The 19,420-nt window shown below is 42.8% G+C and overlaps 1 protein-coding gene across 2 annotated transcripts; it reads right to left on the minus strand.

Annotated features, from left to right (window-relative positions):
• Positions 1-1,579: 1,579 nt before the first annotated feature.
• On the minus strand, positions 1,580-18,764 carry FAM219B (family with sequence similarity 219 member B). Of its 2 annotated transcripts, XM_089538644.1 has the most exons (6): positions 18,651-18,764; positions 8,000-8,096; positions 6,657-6,747; positions 5,873-5,950; positions 5,372-5,420; positions 1,580-4,843 (listed from the first exon to the last, which is right to left on the minus strand). In XM_089538644.1, the coding sequence occupies exons 1-6, from the start codon at positions 18,723-18,725 to the stop codon at positions 4,688-4,690; spliced, it is 546 nt and encodes a 181-aa protein (XP_089394770.1). In that variant the 5' UTR covers positions 18,726-18,764; the 3' UTR covers positions 1,580-4,687. The 2 variants fall into 2 exon arrangements, with proteins under 2 accessions (XP_089394770.1, XP_089394771.1); XM_089538645.1 differs by lacking the exon at positions 5,873-5,950.
• Positions 18,765-19,420: the final 656 nt, after the last annotated feature.

Genomic DNA, 19,420 nt, shown 5'->3' on the forward strand with positions numbered 1-19,420 from the left:
ATCCTTTTGACATTCTAAAGGCAGAAACAAAGCCAGGCGGGGAGAGACAGTTCAGAAGCTGTCCTTAACCAAATGGCGCCACACCGCAGTCACCAATCCCAGAAGGGGTTTGAGTGGTGAGATGAACAACCTGAGAGGACTTTGGAGGAGAGAGAACCACCTGTCCTTGGCCAGATTGCGCCCCACTGCAGACATCAAACCCAGCAAGAGGTTTGGACAGTGAGAGAGAGAGAGGGGAGGCAGACTTCAAGAGGTGAGTGGTGATCCTACTTCTAATCCTACTTTTGTGGGCTAGGATTTACCCCAGAAGTTTGTTCCTGCCTTGCATTGCCAGTTTTCAAAGAGATTTCAGTGACCTCAATAGTGCGAGTGGAGAGTTGTTTTCTTGGCAAGTTTCTTCAGCAAGGGTTTGCCTTTGCCATCCACTGAGGCTGAGAGAGTGTTACTTGCCCAAGGGTCACCCAGTGGGTTTACATGGTTGACTTGTGGCGGCCCAAACCTACTGGGTGACTTTGAGCACCCACTGGGTCACACTCTCTCAGTCTCAGGGGAAGGCAATGGCAAACCTCCTCTGAACAAATCTTGTTGCTTTTGAAAAACAGGAAAGTAAACTGCTACTTTTTAAAAACGTATCATGGGGTTTTCTTGGCAAGATTTGGTCAGAGGAAGTTCGCCATTGCCATCATCTGACGCTGAGAGCATGTGACTTGACCAAGGTCAACCAGTCCTGGTTTAAAACAGTTTGCTCCAAATGCCCTCTAGGAGACAAAGGGGATTCCCACCACATTTTCCAGCCCCCTTGACCATTTCAGGTAGATGAGAGGCCTTTTCTAGAACAAGAAGGCCTCTCCTGAGTCTAAAATGGCTCATGGAGCCAAAAATTGACAAAAAAGGTTCCCCCACCCCAAAAAGTAGCAAGTTTTTAAAAGGCTTCTGTGGAAATGTCAAGAAACACTGCTGGGTGACATGGACAAGTGAAATGGCTCAGTGACATAGAATCATTGTATGATCCATTCATTCCCAGTCGCCATATAGTCTCTCCTGCACCATCCAACACCACTACATTAGATGGTTTTGGTAGTGAGCCACAAAGCAGCAGACAGCTTGTAGGAAAAGATATCAGAGAGACCACCTTTTCCCATAACAGCTTGTCCTGAATCTCAAGATCTTCAACAGAGACTCTATTGTGTATCCCACCAGCCCAAGGTGAGGCTCATAAACACCCAATACAGTGTTTTCCCTAGCACCATCATGACTGACATTCTCTCCTTATGGCACTTCAAGTGAGCAGTGGAAACAGTGTGCTCCATATGGCCTATGGATTTTAAGTGGCTTTTAAATTTCTTTTTAGAAATGCAGAACATTTTATTGTATAGTGGGCCCTTTGCATTCGCTAGGGTTAGGGATGCAGGACCCCTGTGAAAATGGAAAAGCCACAAATAAAAAACCAAGATTTTTTAAAAATCTGACAGAACACCTCTAGAAATCTCTAGGTTCTCCGGCACAACTGTATGGTCAACAACTTTGATACCCCCTTTCAATACAATGACTCTTTCAGGTAACAAAGGAAAGCAGCCTCCACAGTACAAGGTAGAGTTTTATTGATACACACTTCCCTTGCTTAGAATGTACATTAAAAAAAAAGTCAAATACATTAGTTCTCTATAGATATAATATTAAATATTCAATACGATTGTCCTCATATAATGCATTTAGAGTATTTTAAGGCAGCTTTTAAAACCCTCTACTGGGCACAGTCATTGACCTCCCTTTTCTCCCAACAATTGCCACATAAGCAAAATTAAAAAAACAACCACCATGAAGTACACACATACATACTCCTTTGCTAGCAAGGCCTGGGTCACAGCAGAAAGCCAGCAGCTGTGTATCTGCCCTGTCTGCTAGTGTCTTCGCTCGCTGCTTGTCTTCTCCACAAACTACACTGTGACTAAACTTAGAGTAACTCTAGTTCAGCATGAAAGTCAAGATGTCATCTCTGAAGGTGCTACTTGCAGCACCTATATAAAACAAAAAGCAACTTGAGGGAACCCAGTTGCCTTAGTGCTCCAATGAAACCAGCAACCAACTCTGCATAAAGGCAGGTACAGAATGCCAGACTTCTCTTTCCCACCACTTGCTGGCAGTCTTCCCCAAAGGTGCAATGGGCAAACACTGCTCTGTGCTATGGTCTCCTGCCTTTTGTCAATGTTCTATCCCTTAAAACAGTGGTTCCCAATCTTTGGTCCTCCAGATGTGCTGAACCCATAATCCTGACTGTTGGCCCAGTTGGCTGGGGCTTCTGGGGTCTGAGGTAAACAAATGAAGGACCAAAGATTGGGAATCACTGCACTTAAAACAGCAAAGCTATCCAAGTACATTCATCCCACTGGGAGCCCTGTCAACTTCCCAAGTGGCCTTTTAATGTGTTCTCAAAGAAAATTTAGATCAGGAATGGGAGAACTCTGTCCCCTCCCCGACAAGATGTTTTGAAGTTCAACTACACAGCCAGTGGGAAAGTGTTGTTCTGAAACATCTGGAGGGCCAAAGTTCCCTCGCTCCTGGTCTAGAAGAAGCAGGGAGACTTGATCTAGGACCCAACCTCTGCAAAGAAGCCACTCTATCCCACTGTCAACATATGTCTACTGATATGTTTTCTAGGAAGAAGCCATTGCCATCTTTGGTTTAGAATAGCTATCCCAGCACATCTTCATGTTGCATTACTGTTGCACTAGTGCAAGGGCCTCTGGGCTTCCTGCTACTTGAGTATCAGTTTGAAGGGAAGGCCAGTGAATCCTGCAGACCCTCTGAAGGGAGTTCTGTCAGTGCCAAGCCCTTGAAGGGATTGTACCTACACTAGGAGAGATCCTATAAAACTTGGTGTAACGTTATTAGCAGCAGTATTGAAAGGAAGAGTGGCTTTGCTGCCTCCATGACATGGATCCACCAGCTGCCCAGGTTATATCTAGGTAAGATCCCTGACAACAGAAGCAGCAAAAATGGCTGGATTCAGGTTCACTAGTTCTTGCTGTTCACAAATCATTTTCATGTTGTGGCCAAATTATGGTAAATGGGAATCTCCTTCATCTTACCTAAATCTTCTGGAAAGTAGATCTCCTCCCTGCCATCCATTGGACCACAAAAAAAAAAAAAAAAGCTCCCTGCTTTTTGCTTACAGAAACTTATATAATGCTGAAAGTTTCTTCCATCCTATTCTCTGGGATTACTGACAGGGTTTAGAAAAGTTGCTTTTCTGGACCAGGACCAAGAGCCTATCCCTACTGCATTCTGCACAATCTCACAAACATCCCTCTGCTCAAGCGCTGAATTCTGCAGCTGCAAAACCAGTTGCACAATAAGTCATGTGGCTGTGCACTTTCCCACTATGCCACAGTCACTCTGGTTCCCCAAGTACAAGACTGTACTTATAAAACCTCCCAAGCATCTAGGCCCCAGTAACTCTGAATAGGATGCAATTTGCTACCAGATGAATATACCAGAAAACAGAGTTGTCTTACTGATACAAGCTGGCTGAAATTTGTGGCCAGGATATTTTGTTTCCTATAGGTTTCAAAAACAGACCCTCATGTGCAAATGAGTCAAGAGAGTCAATGTTTTATGCAAATTAAGTCAGATTAACAGACCTTTCAAAAAGATCTAAACACCTGATCACACAGATACAGAGAGGAGGTTATGGACACCAACATCAGGGTGAATACCTTGTCTGAAGAAGTACAAACTTCCCAAAAAAGGAAACAAGATAAAGCAACAACAATCCACTTTTTGTCATCTTCCTCCATGATGAATTCAGTAACTTCCTTGAGACATGTCTCTTTGGTTAGCATGTAACTCTCAGCCTTTGCCAAGAAGTACTTGCCCATCCATTAATGGGTAGGGGGAAAGGACCTAAAGGGCCACTGTCCAAGTTTCCATTCATGAGACCAAATCCTGAATCCTCAGGGCCAACTAGAAGATTGTAGAGATTCTCAAACTCATTTGAAACTTGAAGGAATGGGATACAAGCAATCACTCTGGATGCTAAAGCTGTCAGATGGCAAGGGGACTCCAAGAGGTATCTGGCCCCAAGGACAAAGTGGATCAAACTGCTTGAGGAGATTCTGTTCGATGTGTCACTAACAACAAGATGTCTTCCCTGCAAGGATACCACCATCCTAAGAGAAAGTGGCCCGGGCACTGAAGTTCAGTAAAGGATCCTGAGTAGACTAGGAAGATCCCCTTTATTCAGATCTTAAGTAGTGTTTCGGTTTCACGGACTAGACTTTCATAGCCTAGGTTTCATAGACTAGAATCTTGCCGTGTCATCCTTCACTTTTACACAAATTAAAGAGCTGGGTGATTTGTCTTTATGCTGACCTCTCCTTTGTCACAAGGCCCCTTCCCACAAATGCAAGACTAACTAGCTGGTCCTTTGCCTCCTGAGTACTTGCGCTTAACGTAGTTTTATATTGCACCATCAAAAATAGCTTTGAGAGAACAGCCAGTGCCCTGGGTAAGTGCCAACAGTGCAAAGGGATGTCCTTTTTGCCAGTCACCAAAGCACCTTTCCTCCATCTCTCCATCAGTCTCAGCCAAGGTTTGGTACTGGCCTCTCAGGCATCCATACACCTTAAAGGAAAGGAAAAGTGCTGCTGTCTTGACCTGTGCAGTTCATCCCTTGGAAGATCACTTTTTACTGGATGGAGCAGGAGGCAGACTCCCCAAAGCAACAGGAACAAGGCGAGGATGAAATGGGTTTGGGAGGGATGAGGTCAAGGTCCTCGTCATCTGGGATTTCATCAAGGTGGTACCCGTCCTGCAGCAGCTGGCGGCTAAGATCCTGGTTGACCTGGAAATGAAAAGAGGATGGTAAAAACATCTGATGAGATTACTTGAGGAACACAGAAGCACTGCGCCTCAGAAACTGATTAATTCATTAAATGTTCTGCTGAAGCTCCGAAGTGGAATGCACTGAAATGCTATTAAGTGTGCCCCCCCCCAAAAAAACCTTCAACAGTTAAAAAAATAGAGAAAAGGGGGGTGGGAGAGGGAGAAATAGTAAGAATCGAAGATACTGGAACGAGGGAAAGATCAGTAGAAAAGAAAGGGGGACAGACTGAAGAGTTTCTCATTCTTAAAAAGGTGACTATTGCAAGTAATCAATATAACTAAATAATGCATATTAAAGTACAATGACAACAAAAAGATCATTTTAAAATAATACTAAAAATGTTCATCCACAATATTCACATTGAAAACCAATGGTCTCCCTTTCCTCCATCCCAATCCAGAATAAAGACCTAAAGTTAGACAACTGTTAGCATCGAAAGGAAAATAAATAGGTGAATATCAGGTTTAAAAAGTCTCCCAGACTTACCTCTGCAGAGGAGTAACCAGAGGAACATCGTGATTCCAACTCCCCATCACTAGGAAAAGAAGATCCAAGAGTCAGGACAAGCTCAAAGGCCATTTCTGATATATTTCTGGTTCTCAGTTTACTGGCTGAAATAAAAACAAGTGGGCTTCGTTCTCTAACAGGAACTATACCACTCATGAGAACCCAAAAGCCCTACTACAGCATCTTATTTTCCACTAATGTTACTAGGAAGCCTGTAAATAGGACATGAAAGCAAGAACCCCTCAAATTGTTGCTCCCAAGCAACAAATTTTCAGAGGTATACTGTTTCCAAAGATAGATGGACTGTCCTTTTTTTTAAAAAAAAGTACTTTGGGAGGCTTTCTGGCTGAAGGACATAAATTTGCTATAAAAGAAACAAAAAGATAGATTCGTCATGAATTTTTCAACCTCCCCCTTAAACCCATTTAAGTTGATGGCAAACATCCAAAGTCCATCAAAAAGGTCCCACCAACTCCTCACCTATCAGAATCCAGGGAAACCAGGGTTTCATCCGAGGTCTGGCTAAGAGCAGTATAGCCTTTGTTAAATTTTACTGACCTAGACAAAGGAAATACAACTCAGGATAAATCATCTGCAGTGTGGAAGACTGCAAGAGAAAAGTGGAAAGAGAACACTGTGGTGTACTGGGCAGTGTGCCACGTTTAGATGCGGAGGATCCAAGTTCAAATCTCCAGTCAGAAGAGCCTTGGGGAAGTCACTATGTCTCAGGCTAGCATATTTCATGAGATTCAATCAATAATGGAATGAGCATTGAAAAGTAAAATCAAACAGGTATAACAAATGAAAGAAAACATGGGATATGGAGTGGATGGAAGAGAGGCTCTGGAACAACAAGTTAAAATATGTAACAGCAGAACATAAATATGGGGCTGCAAATACTCTGGATTAAAATAATATAATTCCATGCTATGTATGCTCTTCCCCCCCCCCCCCATATATATGCAATCATGTTCAGATATAAAAGATCATAAGGAGTTCCCTTATACTGTCAGCTCTCCGTATTTACAGATTCTGCATCTATGGATTCAACCAACCACAGTTCAAAAATGTTCACACAAAAAATTCAAAACACCTTGATTTTACCATTTTATATAAGGGATACTATTTTACTACACCCTTGTATATAATGGGGCTTGTACATCCACCAGTTTTTTTAGACACTCGGCTCCTCATGTGTCTGACATGTTGGGCAATCCTGAAATACAATTGTTCCCATTCAATAATAAAAGAAAAGGGTTTGGACCTCTTGGTTGCTGATTTGGGTTGGTGCCGTACAGCTCCCGAAAGCACTCCCTTCCTCCGCAACATTGCCTTCGCCATTTCGCGATGTTTCTCTGAAAGCCAAAGGAGAAACAAAATGGAAACACAAAGCCAGCGAGCAGCAGGGTTGATCTGACTTACATCAAACTGGAAAGATAGAGAAGCTCGATAAATAACTTGGAGAGATTGAGTGGATCTAACAAGAAGGAAGAATCTGGATATAAATGCAAAATGCGCTCTTTCTAATGAAATGAAAATTAATCTGTAAACAATTCTGAATAATTATTAATGTCTACCAACCTTCAAGTGAAAGCTATCTCTCAGTATAGATATTAAGATTATTTTGAACTTCTACTAAAAAAGATGAAATTTTTTCATTAATTGAAATTGTTAAAATTGAGTCCTTCAAAGAAGCCATTCAAATCATGACTTAAATCAAACTTTCATTCTTTGGAAAGGGCCACGTTTACACAAATATTACCACTGTTGTGAAGTCAAAGGCTATCACAGATGGCTGTATAATTACAGCGCTTTAGAAATAAAGTTTAATAATAATAATAATAATAATAATAATAATAATAATAATCCATAGTTTTTTGGGCCATGTGACCATGTTCTAGAAGAATTTATTCCTGACGTTTCACCAGCATTTGTGGCTGGCATCTTCAGATCTGAACATGCCTGCCACAGATGCTGGCGAAACGTCAGGAATAAACTCTTCTAGAACATGGCCACATAGCCCGAAAAACCCACAAAAACTATTACCATTGTTGTCTTTCATTAACAGCAACCTCATTTTAACAGCTTTGCAGCTATTACCCAACTAGCTTTGTTTACCACCAATAAGTCTAGAGTCCCCACCCTTTCTGTACAGAGGTCACCCAGTTTAGGAATGAAAAGACAGTAGCAGTAAAATAGTTAAAAACAAAATACTACCTTCTTTCCTTTATTCAGATACTCTAAGGCAATCATGTGACAAAATGGGAAGATTCACCTGTTAGAAAATTATGCTACACTTTTTAAAAACTGTACATACAAGAGAAAGCTCAGAAACTAATAACAAAGTTTTCCTGCCTCACTGCTTACTTATGGGATTCTCAAAGGCTTCCCTGCTGAAGATGAGACACCTTAAAGAATTAATAAGTTTATTATAGCATCAGCTTCCATGAAGTATTGCTTCCACTGGCATACTTCACCCAGAAAGGTGTTGGGACTTGAGAATGTGGGACTAGGAAAGTGGGAGACCAGGGTTCAAATCCCTTCTCAGCCACGGAAACCCACTGAGGGACCTTAGGTAAGTCACACTGTACTGTGGTTCTGACTTACGTAGCTTGTCCTGAATAGAAGGAGCTTTGGTCATGATGTACGGTCCCCTTTTCTGCACTGGAGAACCCCTGTTCGTCTTCTTCTTGTCCCGCTGCCCCTGTTGGGAGTGAAATTAGAGGAGTTTAAATTCAGGAGCAATTGCAGTGAACGCATGATCCTAACACAGGATACGTGCATACGTGGGTCTACCTTTCCAACTTTAATCGTCCCAAGCTTTCTACTGATTTTATTGTTGGCCTTTCAACATGCTCCCCAGATGTTTTGAACTATGACGCCACTAGCTCTGATCGTGTTGACTGGAGTTAACAGGAGCTGTCATCCCAAACATCTGGAGGGCACTCTGTGAAAGGAGGTACAGTCTGCCCTCCATATCTATGGATTCAATTATCCATGGATGCAATTATCCACGAATTGAAAATATGCCAAAAAGTATAAATTCCAAAAAACAAACCTTGATTTTGCTATTTTGTATAAGAAACACCATTTTGCTATATCACTGTTTATAATGCGACTTGAGCATCTATGGATTTTGGGATCCACAGGAGATTCTAGAACCAAACCCCAGCGCATGTCAAGCCCCTTGATATGTACAAGGGCCCACTGTACATATTAAATGGAAATTTACAAGCAATATCCCAATTACTCCAGACACTCATTTTCACTTTTACAAAACTCTCCAAAGGTCTTAACTTTCACGTTAGACTGTCCTAAGACCTCCTGATAGTTTAACTTGCCAATGTAGCATTTCCATTTTACTTTTTAATTTCTATATTCTACATTTCTATCTGACTTTGCTCAGTGAGCTCAAAAGTAGCAGACTCTTCCAACAGCTTCTCCCTCTATCCTTTCATTGATAGAGTATGGAAGGCCGAGTTGAAAATGTGCAACTGGCCTAAGCCTACCCAGTGAGCACAAACTGTCCATGAAACTTTCTGCAGGCTTCGTGCGCAACAACCATTTCCAGATCAAAGGAAAGATGGTGATCACAACAACTGAAAAGGAACAAAAACCTGAGTTTTCACAGCCAGGTTGCTCATATCATCAGAGTGTTCCTCATCAGGTTGTTAAATCTATGTTTGGGATTTAAAAGAGCCACCTCTAGTTCGCACACAGTGTACTTTTGCTCAAAGAACCATTGTTCCTCATTCTCAGCCCCACACAGAAATGGAAAGAGGTCTTTTAAAAATGTTGTAGCCTATAGTCTCTAGGATTTCATAAGCCTTACTTCTGCATCTCAGCTTCAAAATGTCCCGCCTGCAAAAGTCCTAGAACAAAGCTTGGAGAAGTTTTGTTTTGGGACTACATCACCCAGAATTCTTCAACCCAAATCCAGAAATTGCAAGCTCTGGGTCATTCATCCATGGGAAGAAATTTTTTACCCGAGTTCTTGATGCGAGAACTCTGACTTGGGAGGTTCTAGAGTTGCAATTCGAGGAAGTGACTTTTGCTAAGTTTTCTGTGCGTTTTTCAAGCTACGTGACTATGATATGGAAGAACTGATTCCTGATGTTTCACCAGCATCTGTGGCTGGCATCTTCAGAAGTTGGTGGCTATGGGACCCTTGTTTGAGAGAAAGTAGTTTACATGTTAATAGTGGTGTTGGTTTGTGTGTTATCCTGTGTTGAATGGCACAGCCTGGAGCCAAACAAGGGCCACACAGGTAGGTAGGTGTGTGTGTGTGTGTGTGTGTGTGTGTGTGTATCTCCCACTCACTTCCATATCAGCATTCTCTGAAAATGCCAGCCACAGATGCAGGTGAAACGTCAGGAATACATTCTTCCAGAACGTGGCCACTTAGCCCGAAAAACCCAGAGAAAATGATAGATGCTGGCCATGAAAGCCTTAAACTTCAGATTTCACTTTTCTTAACTTTGCTCTGGAATGATTTAACACAAAGGCTCATCCATACTTCTTCATTTTCAAAGTAAAATGCTTCCCTCCTCCATTTCTCTTTCCACAACATCACGTGCCGATGCCCTTCTCATCCGCAAACCAGTTGTCTTCTGCCAAAACCCAAAGACAGCCACACAGTGGTCAGTGCCAGGTTAGGAATGTGAAAATTCAGGTTCAGCTCAATATTACTGCAATCATTTAGTTCATGGGAGGAATTTGCCCTAGTTACAGTCATCCTAATCCACTCCACAGGGCTGTGGAGGGGCAACATGAGAGAGTTTTTGACCCTTGGAAAGGTATGAGATACAAACAAGATAAACAGTCAGACTGGTTCATCATTGAGCAGTTCTCTCCCTTCGACCCTTTCAGCCCTAGAAGCTTAGGGTCCAGCCAGCCTTTAAAATCCAGTTTTCAATATCTCTATCATTCCTGGCCACTGGTATTCTAGCTGATGCCAACAGACATTGTTCTCCAAAATGTATGGAGGAATCCAAAGGGAACTTGTAGCCCATATTACATACAGTTTATACTTGAGTACAAGTCGACCTCATGCATAAGACGAGGGCAGGTTTGGGGGCCAAAATCATGGATTTTGATATGACCCGTGGATGTGTCAAGGGTAATACTTAGGGGGCATGTAACAAAAGATCAAACAGATGAAGCAAAGGAAAACAATACTAAATAACTTACAAAATTTCAGCAGACATAACTGTTTCCGCTCACACTAAAGTCTGGATGGCTGCAAGAACAGAAGGGGGTCTGTGCTTCCAGGACAGACTATGCTTTTTCACCTATGCCTTTCACCAGGGGATGGTTCCCATTTTAATAAGAGTTAAAATACAGGACTTATATTGACCTGAGGATAAGTCGATCTTGGTTTTTGGAGTCAATGTCTAGACTCCGCTGTATGAGTTTATACAGCATTTAATATGTAACCAAGAGCCAGCATGGCACAGTGGTTAGAGCCTTGGACTAGGACTCTGGGAGACCAAGGTTCGAATCCTGGCTCGGCCATGGAAACCCACTGTGTGTCCTTGGCCAAGTCACACTCTCTCAGCCTCGGAGCATGGCGACAGCAACCCCCCTCTGAGGAAACTTGCCAAGAAAACCCCAGGATAGGTTCACCCTCTTAAGGTCTCCACAAGTCAGACGCAACTTGAAGGCACACAACAACATGTAATCACGCTCAGGGAGACTTCTTATTCAGGTATGTGCTATGTTTTGCTTTTTGTACTTTTCACTGTAGTTTTATGCTGCTTAAATGAAGTCATTTAAATTTTTTTTAAAAAAAAAAAGTTGTAAAGGTAAATTCTTAACCAATGTTATTTGGGGAATACATGTCCATAGAGAATTATTGGGGTATACTTGCAAATAGGGGATCATTGGGGAATACTTGCCCATAGAGAATCATTGGGGAATACTGGTCCATAGGGAATCATTGGGGAATACTGGTCCATAGAGAATCATTGGGGAATACTTGTCCATAGGGAATCATTGGGTAAGACTTGTCCATAGGGAATCATTGGGTAATACTAGTCCATAGGGAATCATTGGGTAATACTTGTCCATAGGGAATCATTGGGTAAGACTTGTCCATAGGGAATCATTGGGTAATACTAGTCCATAGGGAATCATTGGGTAATACTAGTCCATAGGGAATCATTGGGTAAGACTTGTCCATAGGGAATCATTGGGTAAGACTTGTCCATAGGGAATCATTGGGGAATACTTGTCCATAGAGAATCATTGGGGAATACTTGTCCATAGAGAATCATTGGGGAATACTTGTCCATAGGGAATCATTGGGTAATACTTGTCCATAGGGAATCATTGGGTAATACTTGTCCATAGAGAATCATTGGGTAATATTTGTCCATAGGGAATCATTGGGGAATACTTGTCCATAGGGAATCATTGGGTAATACTAGTCCATAGGGAATCATTTGGTAATACTTGCCCATAGGGAATCACTGGGTAATACTTGTCCATAGAGAATCATTGGGGAATACTTGCCCATAGGGAATCATTGGGGAATACTAGTCCATAGAGAATCATTGGGGAATACTTGTCCATAGGGAATCATTGGGTAAGACTTGTCCATAGGGAATCATTGGGTAATACTTGCCCATAGGGAATCATTGGGTAATACTTGTCCATAGGGAATCATTGGGTAATACTTGTCCATAGAGAATCATTGGGGAATACTTGCCCATAGAGAATCATTGGGGAATACTAGTCCATAGAGAATCATTGGGGAATACTTGTCCATAGGGAATCATTGGGTAAGACTTGTCCATAGGGAATCATTGGGTAATACTAGTCCATAGGGAATCATTGGGTAATACTTGCCCATAGGGAATCATTGGGTAATACTTGTCCATAGAGAATCATTGGGGAATACTTGCCCATAGAGAATCATTGGGGAATACTAGTCCATAGAGAATCATTGGGGAATACTTGTCCATAGGGAATCATTGGGTAAGACTTGTCCATAGGGAATCATTGGGTAATACTAGTCCATAGGGAATCATTGGGTAATACTAGTCCATAGGGAATCATTTGGTAATACTTGTCCATAGAGAATCATTGGGGAATACTTGTCGATAGAGAATCATTGGGGAATACTTGTCGATAGAGAATCATTGGGGAATACTTGTCGATAGAGAATCATTGGGGAATACTTGTCCATAGGGAATCATTGGGGAATACTGGCCCATAGGGAATCATTGGGGAATGCTTGCCCATAGAGAATCATTGGGGAATACTTGTCGATAGAGAATCATTGGGGAATGCTTGTTCATAAGGAATCATTGGGTAATACTTGCCCATAGAGAATCATTGGGTAATACTTGCCCATAGAGAATCATTGGGGAATACTTGCCCATAGGGAATCATTGGGTAATACTTGCCCATAGGGAATCATTGGGTAATACTTGCCCATAGGGAATCATTGGGGAATACTTGCCCATAGGGAATCATTGGGTAATACTTGCCCATAGGGAATCATTGGGTAATACTTGCCCATAGAGAATCATTGGGTAATACTTGCCCATAGAGAATCATTGGGGAATACTTGCCCATAGGGAATCATTGGGGAATACTTGCCCATAGAGAATCATTGGGGAATACTTGCCCATAGAGAATCATTGGGTAATACTTGCCCATAGGGAATCATTGGGTAATACTTGCCCATAGAGAATCATTGGGTAATACTTGCCCATAGAGAATCATTGGGTAATACTTGCCCATAGAGAATCATTGGGTAATACTTGCCCATAGGGAATCATTGGGTAATACTTGCCCATAGGGAATCATTGGGTAATACTTGCCCATAGGGAATCATTGGGGAATACTTGCCCATAGGGAATCATTGGGTAATACTTGCCCATAGGGAATCATTGGGTAATACTTGCCCATAGAGAATCATTGGGTAATACTTGCCCATAGAGAATCATTGGGGAATACTTGCCCATAGGGAATCATTGGGGAATACTTGCCCATAGGGAATCATTGGGGAATGCTTGTTCATAAGGAATCATTGGGGAATACTTGCCCATAGGGAATCATTGGGGAATACTTGCCCATAGAGAATCATTGGGGAATACTTGCCCATAGAGAATCATTGGGTAATACTTGCCCATAGGGAATCATTGGGTAATACTTGCCCATAGAGAATCATTGGGTAATACTTGCCCATAGAGAATCATTGGGTAATACTTGCCCATAGAGAATCATTGGGTAATACTTGCCCATAGAGAATCATTGGGTAATACTTGCCCATAGGGAATCATTGGGTAATACTTGCCCATAGGGAATCATTGGGTAATACTTGCCCATAGGGAATCATTGGGTAATACTTGCCCATAGAGAATCATTGGGTAATACTTGCCCATAGAGAATCATTGGGTAATACTTGCCCATAGGGAATCATTGGGTAATACTTGCCCATAGGGAATCATTGGGTAATACTTGCCCATAGGGAATCATTGGGTAATACTTGCCCATAGGGAATCATTGGGTAATACTTGCCCATAGAGAATCATTGGGTAATACTTGCCCATAGAGAATCATTGGGTAATACTTGCCCATAGAGAATCATTGGGGAATACTTGCCCATAGAGAATCATTGGGTAATACTTGCCCATAGAGAATCATTGGGTAATACTTGCCCATAGAGAATCATTGGGGAATACTTGCCCATAGAGAATCATTGGGGAATACTTGCCCATAGAGAATCATTGGGGAATACTTGCCCATAGGGAATCATTGGGTAATACTTGCCCATAGGGAATCATTGGGTAATACTTGCCCATAGGGAATCATTGGGTAATACTTGCCCATAGAGAATCATTGGGTAATACTTGCCCATAGAGAATCATTGGGTAATACTTGCCCATAGAGAATCATTGGGGAATACTTGCCCATAGAGAATCATTGGGTAATACTTGCCCATAGGGAATCATTGGGTAATACTTGCCCATAGGGAATCATTGGGTAATACTTGCCCATAGGGAATCATTGGGGAATACTTGCCCATAGGGAATCATTGGGTAATACTTGCCCATAGGGAATCATTGGGTAATACTTGCCCATAGAGAATCATTGGGTAATACTTGCCCATAGAGAATCATTGGGGAATACTTGCCCATAGGGAATCATTGGGGAATACTTGCCCATAGGGAATCATTGGGGAATGCTTGTTCATAAGGAATCATTGGGGAATACTTGCCCATAGGGAATCATTGGGGAATACTTGCCCATAGAGAATCATTGGGTAATACTTGCCCATAGAGAATCATTGGGTAATACTTGCCCATAGGGAATCATTGGGTAATACTTGCCCATAGAGAATCATTGGGTAATACTTGCCCATAGAGAATCATTGGGGAATACTTGCCCATAGGGAATCATTGGGGAATACTTGCCCTTAGGGAATCATTGGGGAATGCTTGTTCATAAGGAATCATTGGGGAATACTTGCCCATAGGGAATCATTGGGGAATACTTGCCCATAGGGAATCATTGGGGAATGCTTGTTCATAAGGAATCATTGGGGAATACTTGCCCATAGGGAATCATTGGGGAATACTTGTCGATAGAGAATCATTGGGGAATACTTGTCCATAGGGAATCATTGGGGAATACTTGTCGATAGAGAATCATTGGGGAATACTTGTCCATAGGGAATCATTGGGGAATGCTTGTTCATAAGGAATCATTGGGGAATACTTGTCCATAGAGAATCATTGGGGAATACTTGTCGATAGAGAATCATTGGGGAATACTTGTCCATAGGGAATCATTGGGGAATATTGGCCCATAGGGAATCATTGGGGAATGCTTGCCCATAGAGAATCATTGGGGAATACTTGTCGATAGAGAATCATTGGGGAATGCTTGTTCATAAGGAATCATTGGGTAATACTTGCCCATAGAGAATCATTGGGTAATACTTGCCCATAGAGAATCATTGGGGAATACTTGCCCATAGGGAATCATTGGGTAATACTTGCCCATAGGGAATCATTGGGTAATACTTGCCCATAGGGAATCATTGGGTAATACTTGCCCATAGGGAATCATTGGGTAATACTTGCCCATAGGGAATCATTGGGTAATACTTGCCCATAGAGAATCATTGGGTAATACTTGCCCATAGAGAATCATTGGGGAATACTTGCCCATAGAGAATCATTGGGGAATACTTGCCCATAGGGAATCATTGGGTAATACTTGCCCATAGAGAATCATTGGGTAATACTTGCCCATAGGGAATCATTGGGTAATACTTGCCCATAGAGAATCATTGGGTAATACTTGCCCATAGAGAATCATTGGGTAATACTTGCCCATAGAGAATCATTGGGTAATACTTGCCCATAGAGAATCATTGGGGAATACTTGCCCATAGAGAATCATTGGGTAATACTTGCCCATAGGGAATCATTGGGTAATACTTGCCCATAGGGAATCATTGGGTAATACTTGCCCATAGGGAATCATTGGGGAATACTTGCCCATAGGGAATCATTGGGTAATACTTGCCCATAGGGAATCATTGGGTAATACTTGCCCATAGAGAATCATTGGGTAATACTTGCCCATAGAGAATCATTGGGGAATACTTGCCCATAGGGAATCATTGGGGAATACTTGCCCATAGGGAATCATTGGGGAATGCTTGTTCATAAGGAATCATTGGGGAATACTTGCCCATAGGGAATCATTGGGTAATACTTGCCCATAGAGAATCATTGGGTAATACTTGCCCATAGAGAATCATTGGGTAATACTTGCCCATAGGGAATCATTGGGTAATACTTGCCCATAGAGAATCATTGGGTAATACTTGCCCATAGGGAATCATTGGGTAATACTTGCCCAAAGAGAATCATTGGGTAATACTTGCCCATAGGGAATCATTGGGGAATACTTGCCCATAGGGAATCATTGGGGAATACTTGCCCATAGGGAATCATTGGGTAATACTTGCCCATAGGGAATCATTGGGTAATACTTGCCCATAGGGAATCATTGGGTAATACTTGCCCATAGAGAATCATTGGGGAATACTTGCCCATAGGGAATCATTGGGGAATACTTGCCCATAGAGAATCATTGGGTAATACTTGCCCATAGGGAATCATTGGGTAATACTTGCCCATAGAGAATCATTGGGTAATACTTGCCCATAGAGAATCATTGGGTAATACTTGCCCATAGAGAATCATTGGGTAATACTTGCCCATAGAGAATCATTGGGGAATACTTGCCCATAGAGAATCATTGGGTAATACTTGCCCATAGGGAATCATTGGGTAATACTTGCCCATAGGGAATCATTGGGTAATACTTGCCCATAGGGAATCATTGGGGAATACTTGCCCATAGGGAATCATTGGGTAATACTTGCCCATAGGGAATCATTGGGTAATACTTGCCCATAGAGAATCATTGGGTAATACTTGCCCATAGAGAATCATTGGGGAATACTTGCCCATAGGGAATCATTGGGGAATACTTGCCCATAGAGAATCATTGGGTAATACTTGCCCATAGGGAATCATTGGGGAATGCTTGTTCATAAGGAATCATTGGGGAATACTTGCCCATAGGGAATCATTGGGGAATACTTGCCCATGGGGAATCATTGGGGAATGCTTGTTCATAAGGAATCATTGGGGAATACCTGCCCATAGGGAATCATTGGGGAATACTTGCCCATAGGGAATCATTGGGGAATGCTTGTTCATAAGGAATCATTGGGGAATACCTGCCCATAGGGAATCATTGGGGAATACTTGCCCATAGGGAATCATTGGGGAATGCTTGTTCATAAGGAATCATTGGGGAATACTTGCCCATAGGGAATCATTGGGGAATGCTTGTTCATAAGGAATCATTGGGGAATACTTGCCCATAGGGAATCATTGGGGAATGCTTGTTCATAAGGAATCATTGGGGAATACTTGCCCATAGGGAATCATTGGGGAATGCTTGCCCATAGAGAATCATTGGGGAATACTGGTCCATAGAGAATCATTGGGAAATGCTTGCCCATAGGGAATCATTGGGGAATACTTGCCCATAGGGAATCATTGGGGAATGCTTGCCCATAGAGAATCATTGGGGAATACTGGTCCATAGAGAATCATTGGGAAATGCTTGTTCATAAGGAATCATTGGGGAATACTTGCCCATAGGGAATCATTGGGGAATGCTTGCCCATAGGGAATCATTGGGGAATGCTTGTTCATAAGGAATCATTGGGGAATACCTGCCCATAGGGAATCATTGGGGAATACTTGCCCATAGGGAATCATTGGGGAATGCTTGTTCATAAGGAATCATTGGGGAATACCTGCCCATAGGGAATCATTGGGGAATACTTGCCCATAGGGAATCATTGGGGAATGCTTGTTCATAAGGAATCATTGGGGAATACTTGCCCATAGGGAATCATTGGGGAATGCTTGTTCATAAGGAATCATTGGGGAATACTTGCCCATAGGGAATCATTGGGGAATGCTTGTTCATAAGGAATCATTGGGGAATACTTGCCCATAGGGAATCATTGGGGAATGCTTGCCCATAGAGAATCATTGGGGAATACTGGTCCATAGAGAATCATTGGGAAATGCTTGCCCATAGGGAATCATTGGGGAATACTTGCCCATAGGGAATCATTGGGGAATGCTTGCCCATAGAGAATCATTGGGGAATACTGGTCCATAGAGAATCATTGGGAAATGCTTGTTCATAAGGAATCATTGGGGAATACTTGCCCATAGGGAATCATTGGGGAATGCTTGCACATAGGGAAACATTTAACATGCTTCCTGTCTTTCCCTATGGGCAAGTATTCCCCAATATATCCCTATAGGCAGAACTGATGCAGCCTGACACCGCTTGAACTGCCCTGGCCCACAGCTATGGAATTCTGGGATTGCTAGCTCTGTCAATTGAGGCTGAAACCCCAAAACAGCTTGGGAATCACTGGCCAATCCTCTCAGCCAAGTTGCTGCACTACATTTCCCAGAATCCCCCAACTGTCAGGGAGGCTTTGAATGCAGACTGGCATTTTACTGAGCCACACATGACTTTTTGGCCCAGAGCCAGAGGCAACGCTGGTTTGGGGGGATTCTGGGAATTGTAGTCCACATGGAAAGTCCTTCCAAACTGTGAAATGGGCTCTTTTCACCTCATTCTTTGATCCGAGAACCCTTCCCCGCTCAGGGGCGAGGGACCCCGCCCTCACCGCGTCTCCGCTGCTCGGTTCGGGCGGCTCCCTCCGCCTCGGCGGCTCCTTCTCGCCTCCATCCCCCGTCGCCATGGCCGCTTTCCTCAGAAAGCCTCCCTCTTTGTAGCCACGCCCCTCCTCTAACGTCATCACGCTTACCCACCAATCAAGAAAAACCTCTTTTAGCGAAACGCGCAGCGAGCGTTCTCTCGCGTTCCCCGATTGGCCGGCTGCTAGCGCGTTCCTCATCCGCCACCTCCTATTGGCTGTTAGGTGGGATGAAGGACCCAATGGGAAGCAACCTGCCCGCCCTGAGAAACCGGAAAAGGCTGAAAAGGGGAACAATGGGGAGGGGTGCGACGCTCTAGGATTTTGGAGATCTTGGACTCGGTGGTATCTCTTAAAGCTGCAGCTACACGGCAAAATGAATGCACTGGGATACTGCTTTCATGGCCATGGCTCAATGCTATGGCATTTTGGGGGGCATTTTAAGCCTTCTCTGTCAGAGAGATCTGATGCCAAAGCAAACTAATAATAATAATAATAATAATAATAATAATAATACCTTTATTTACAAATTATGGCACAGTAGATAGTGGGACTTGAGCACCCACAGATGTGGGAACCAAACCCCAGCGGATACCAAGGGCCCACTGTATATAGAATTCAAATGGCTTATAGCTATTAGCAATAAATACGTAGAGAGATCCTGTCGCCCCTTTGAGACTCACTGAAAGAAAGAAGTTGGCAGCGTGAGCTTTCCTAGACTTCAGTCTACTTCCTCAGAT

This window comes from Sceloporus occidentalis, unplaced genomic scaffold, assembly GCF_023333645.1.
Source record: "Sceloporus occidentalis isolate IW3139 unplaced genomic scaffold, rSceOcc1.0.p SCAF_9, whole genome shotgun sequence".
Taxonomy (NCBI): Eukaryota; Metazoa; Chordata; class Lepidosauria; order Squamata; family Phrynosomatidae; genus Sceloporus; species Sceloporus occidentalis.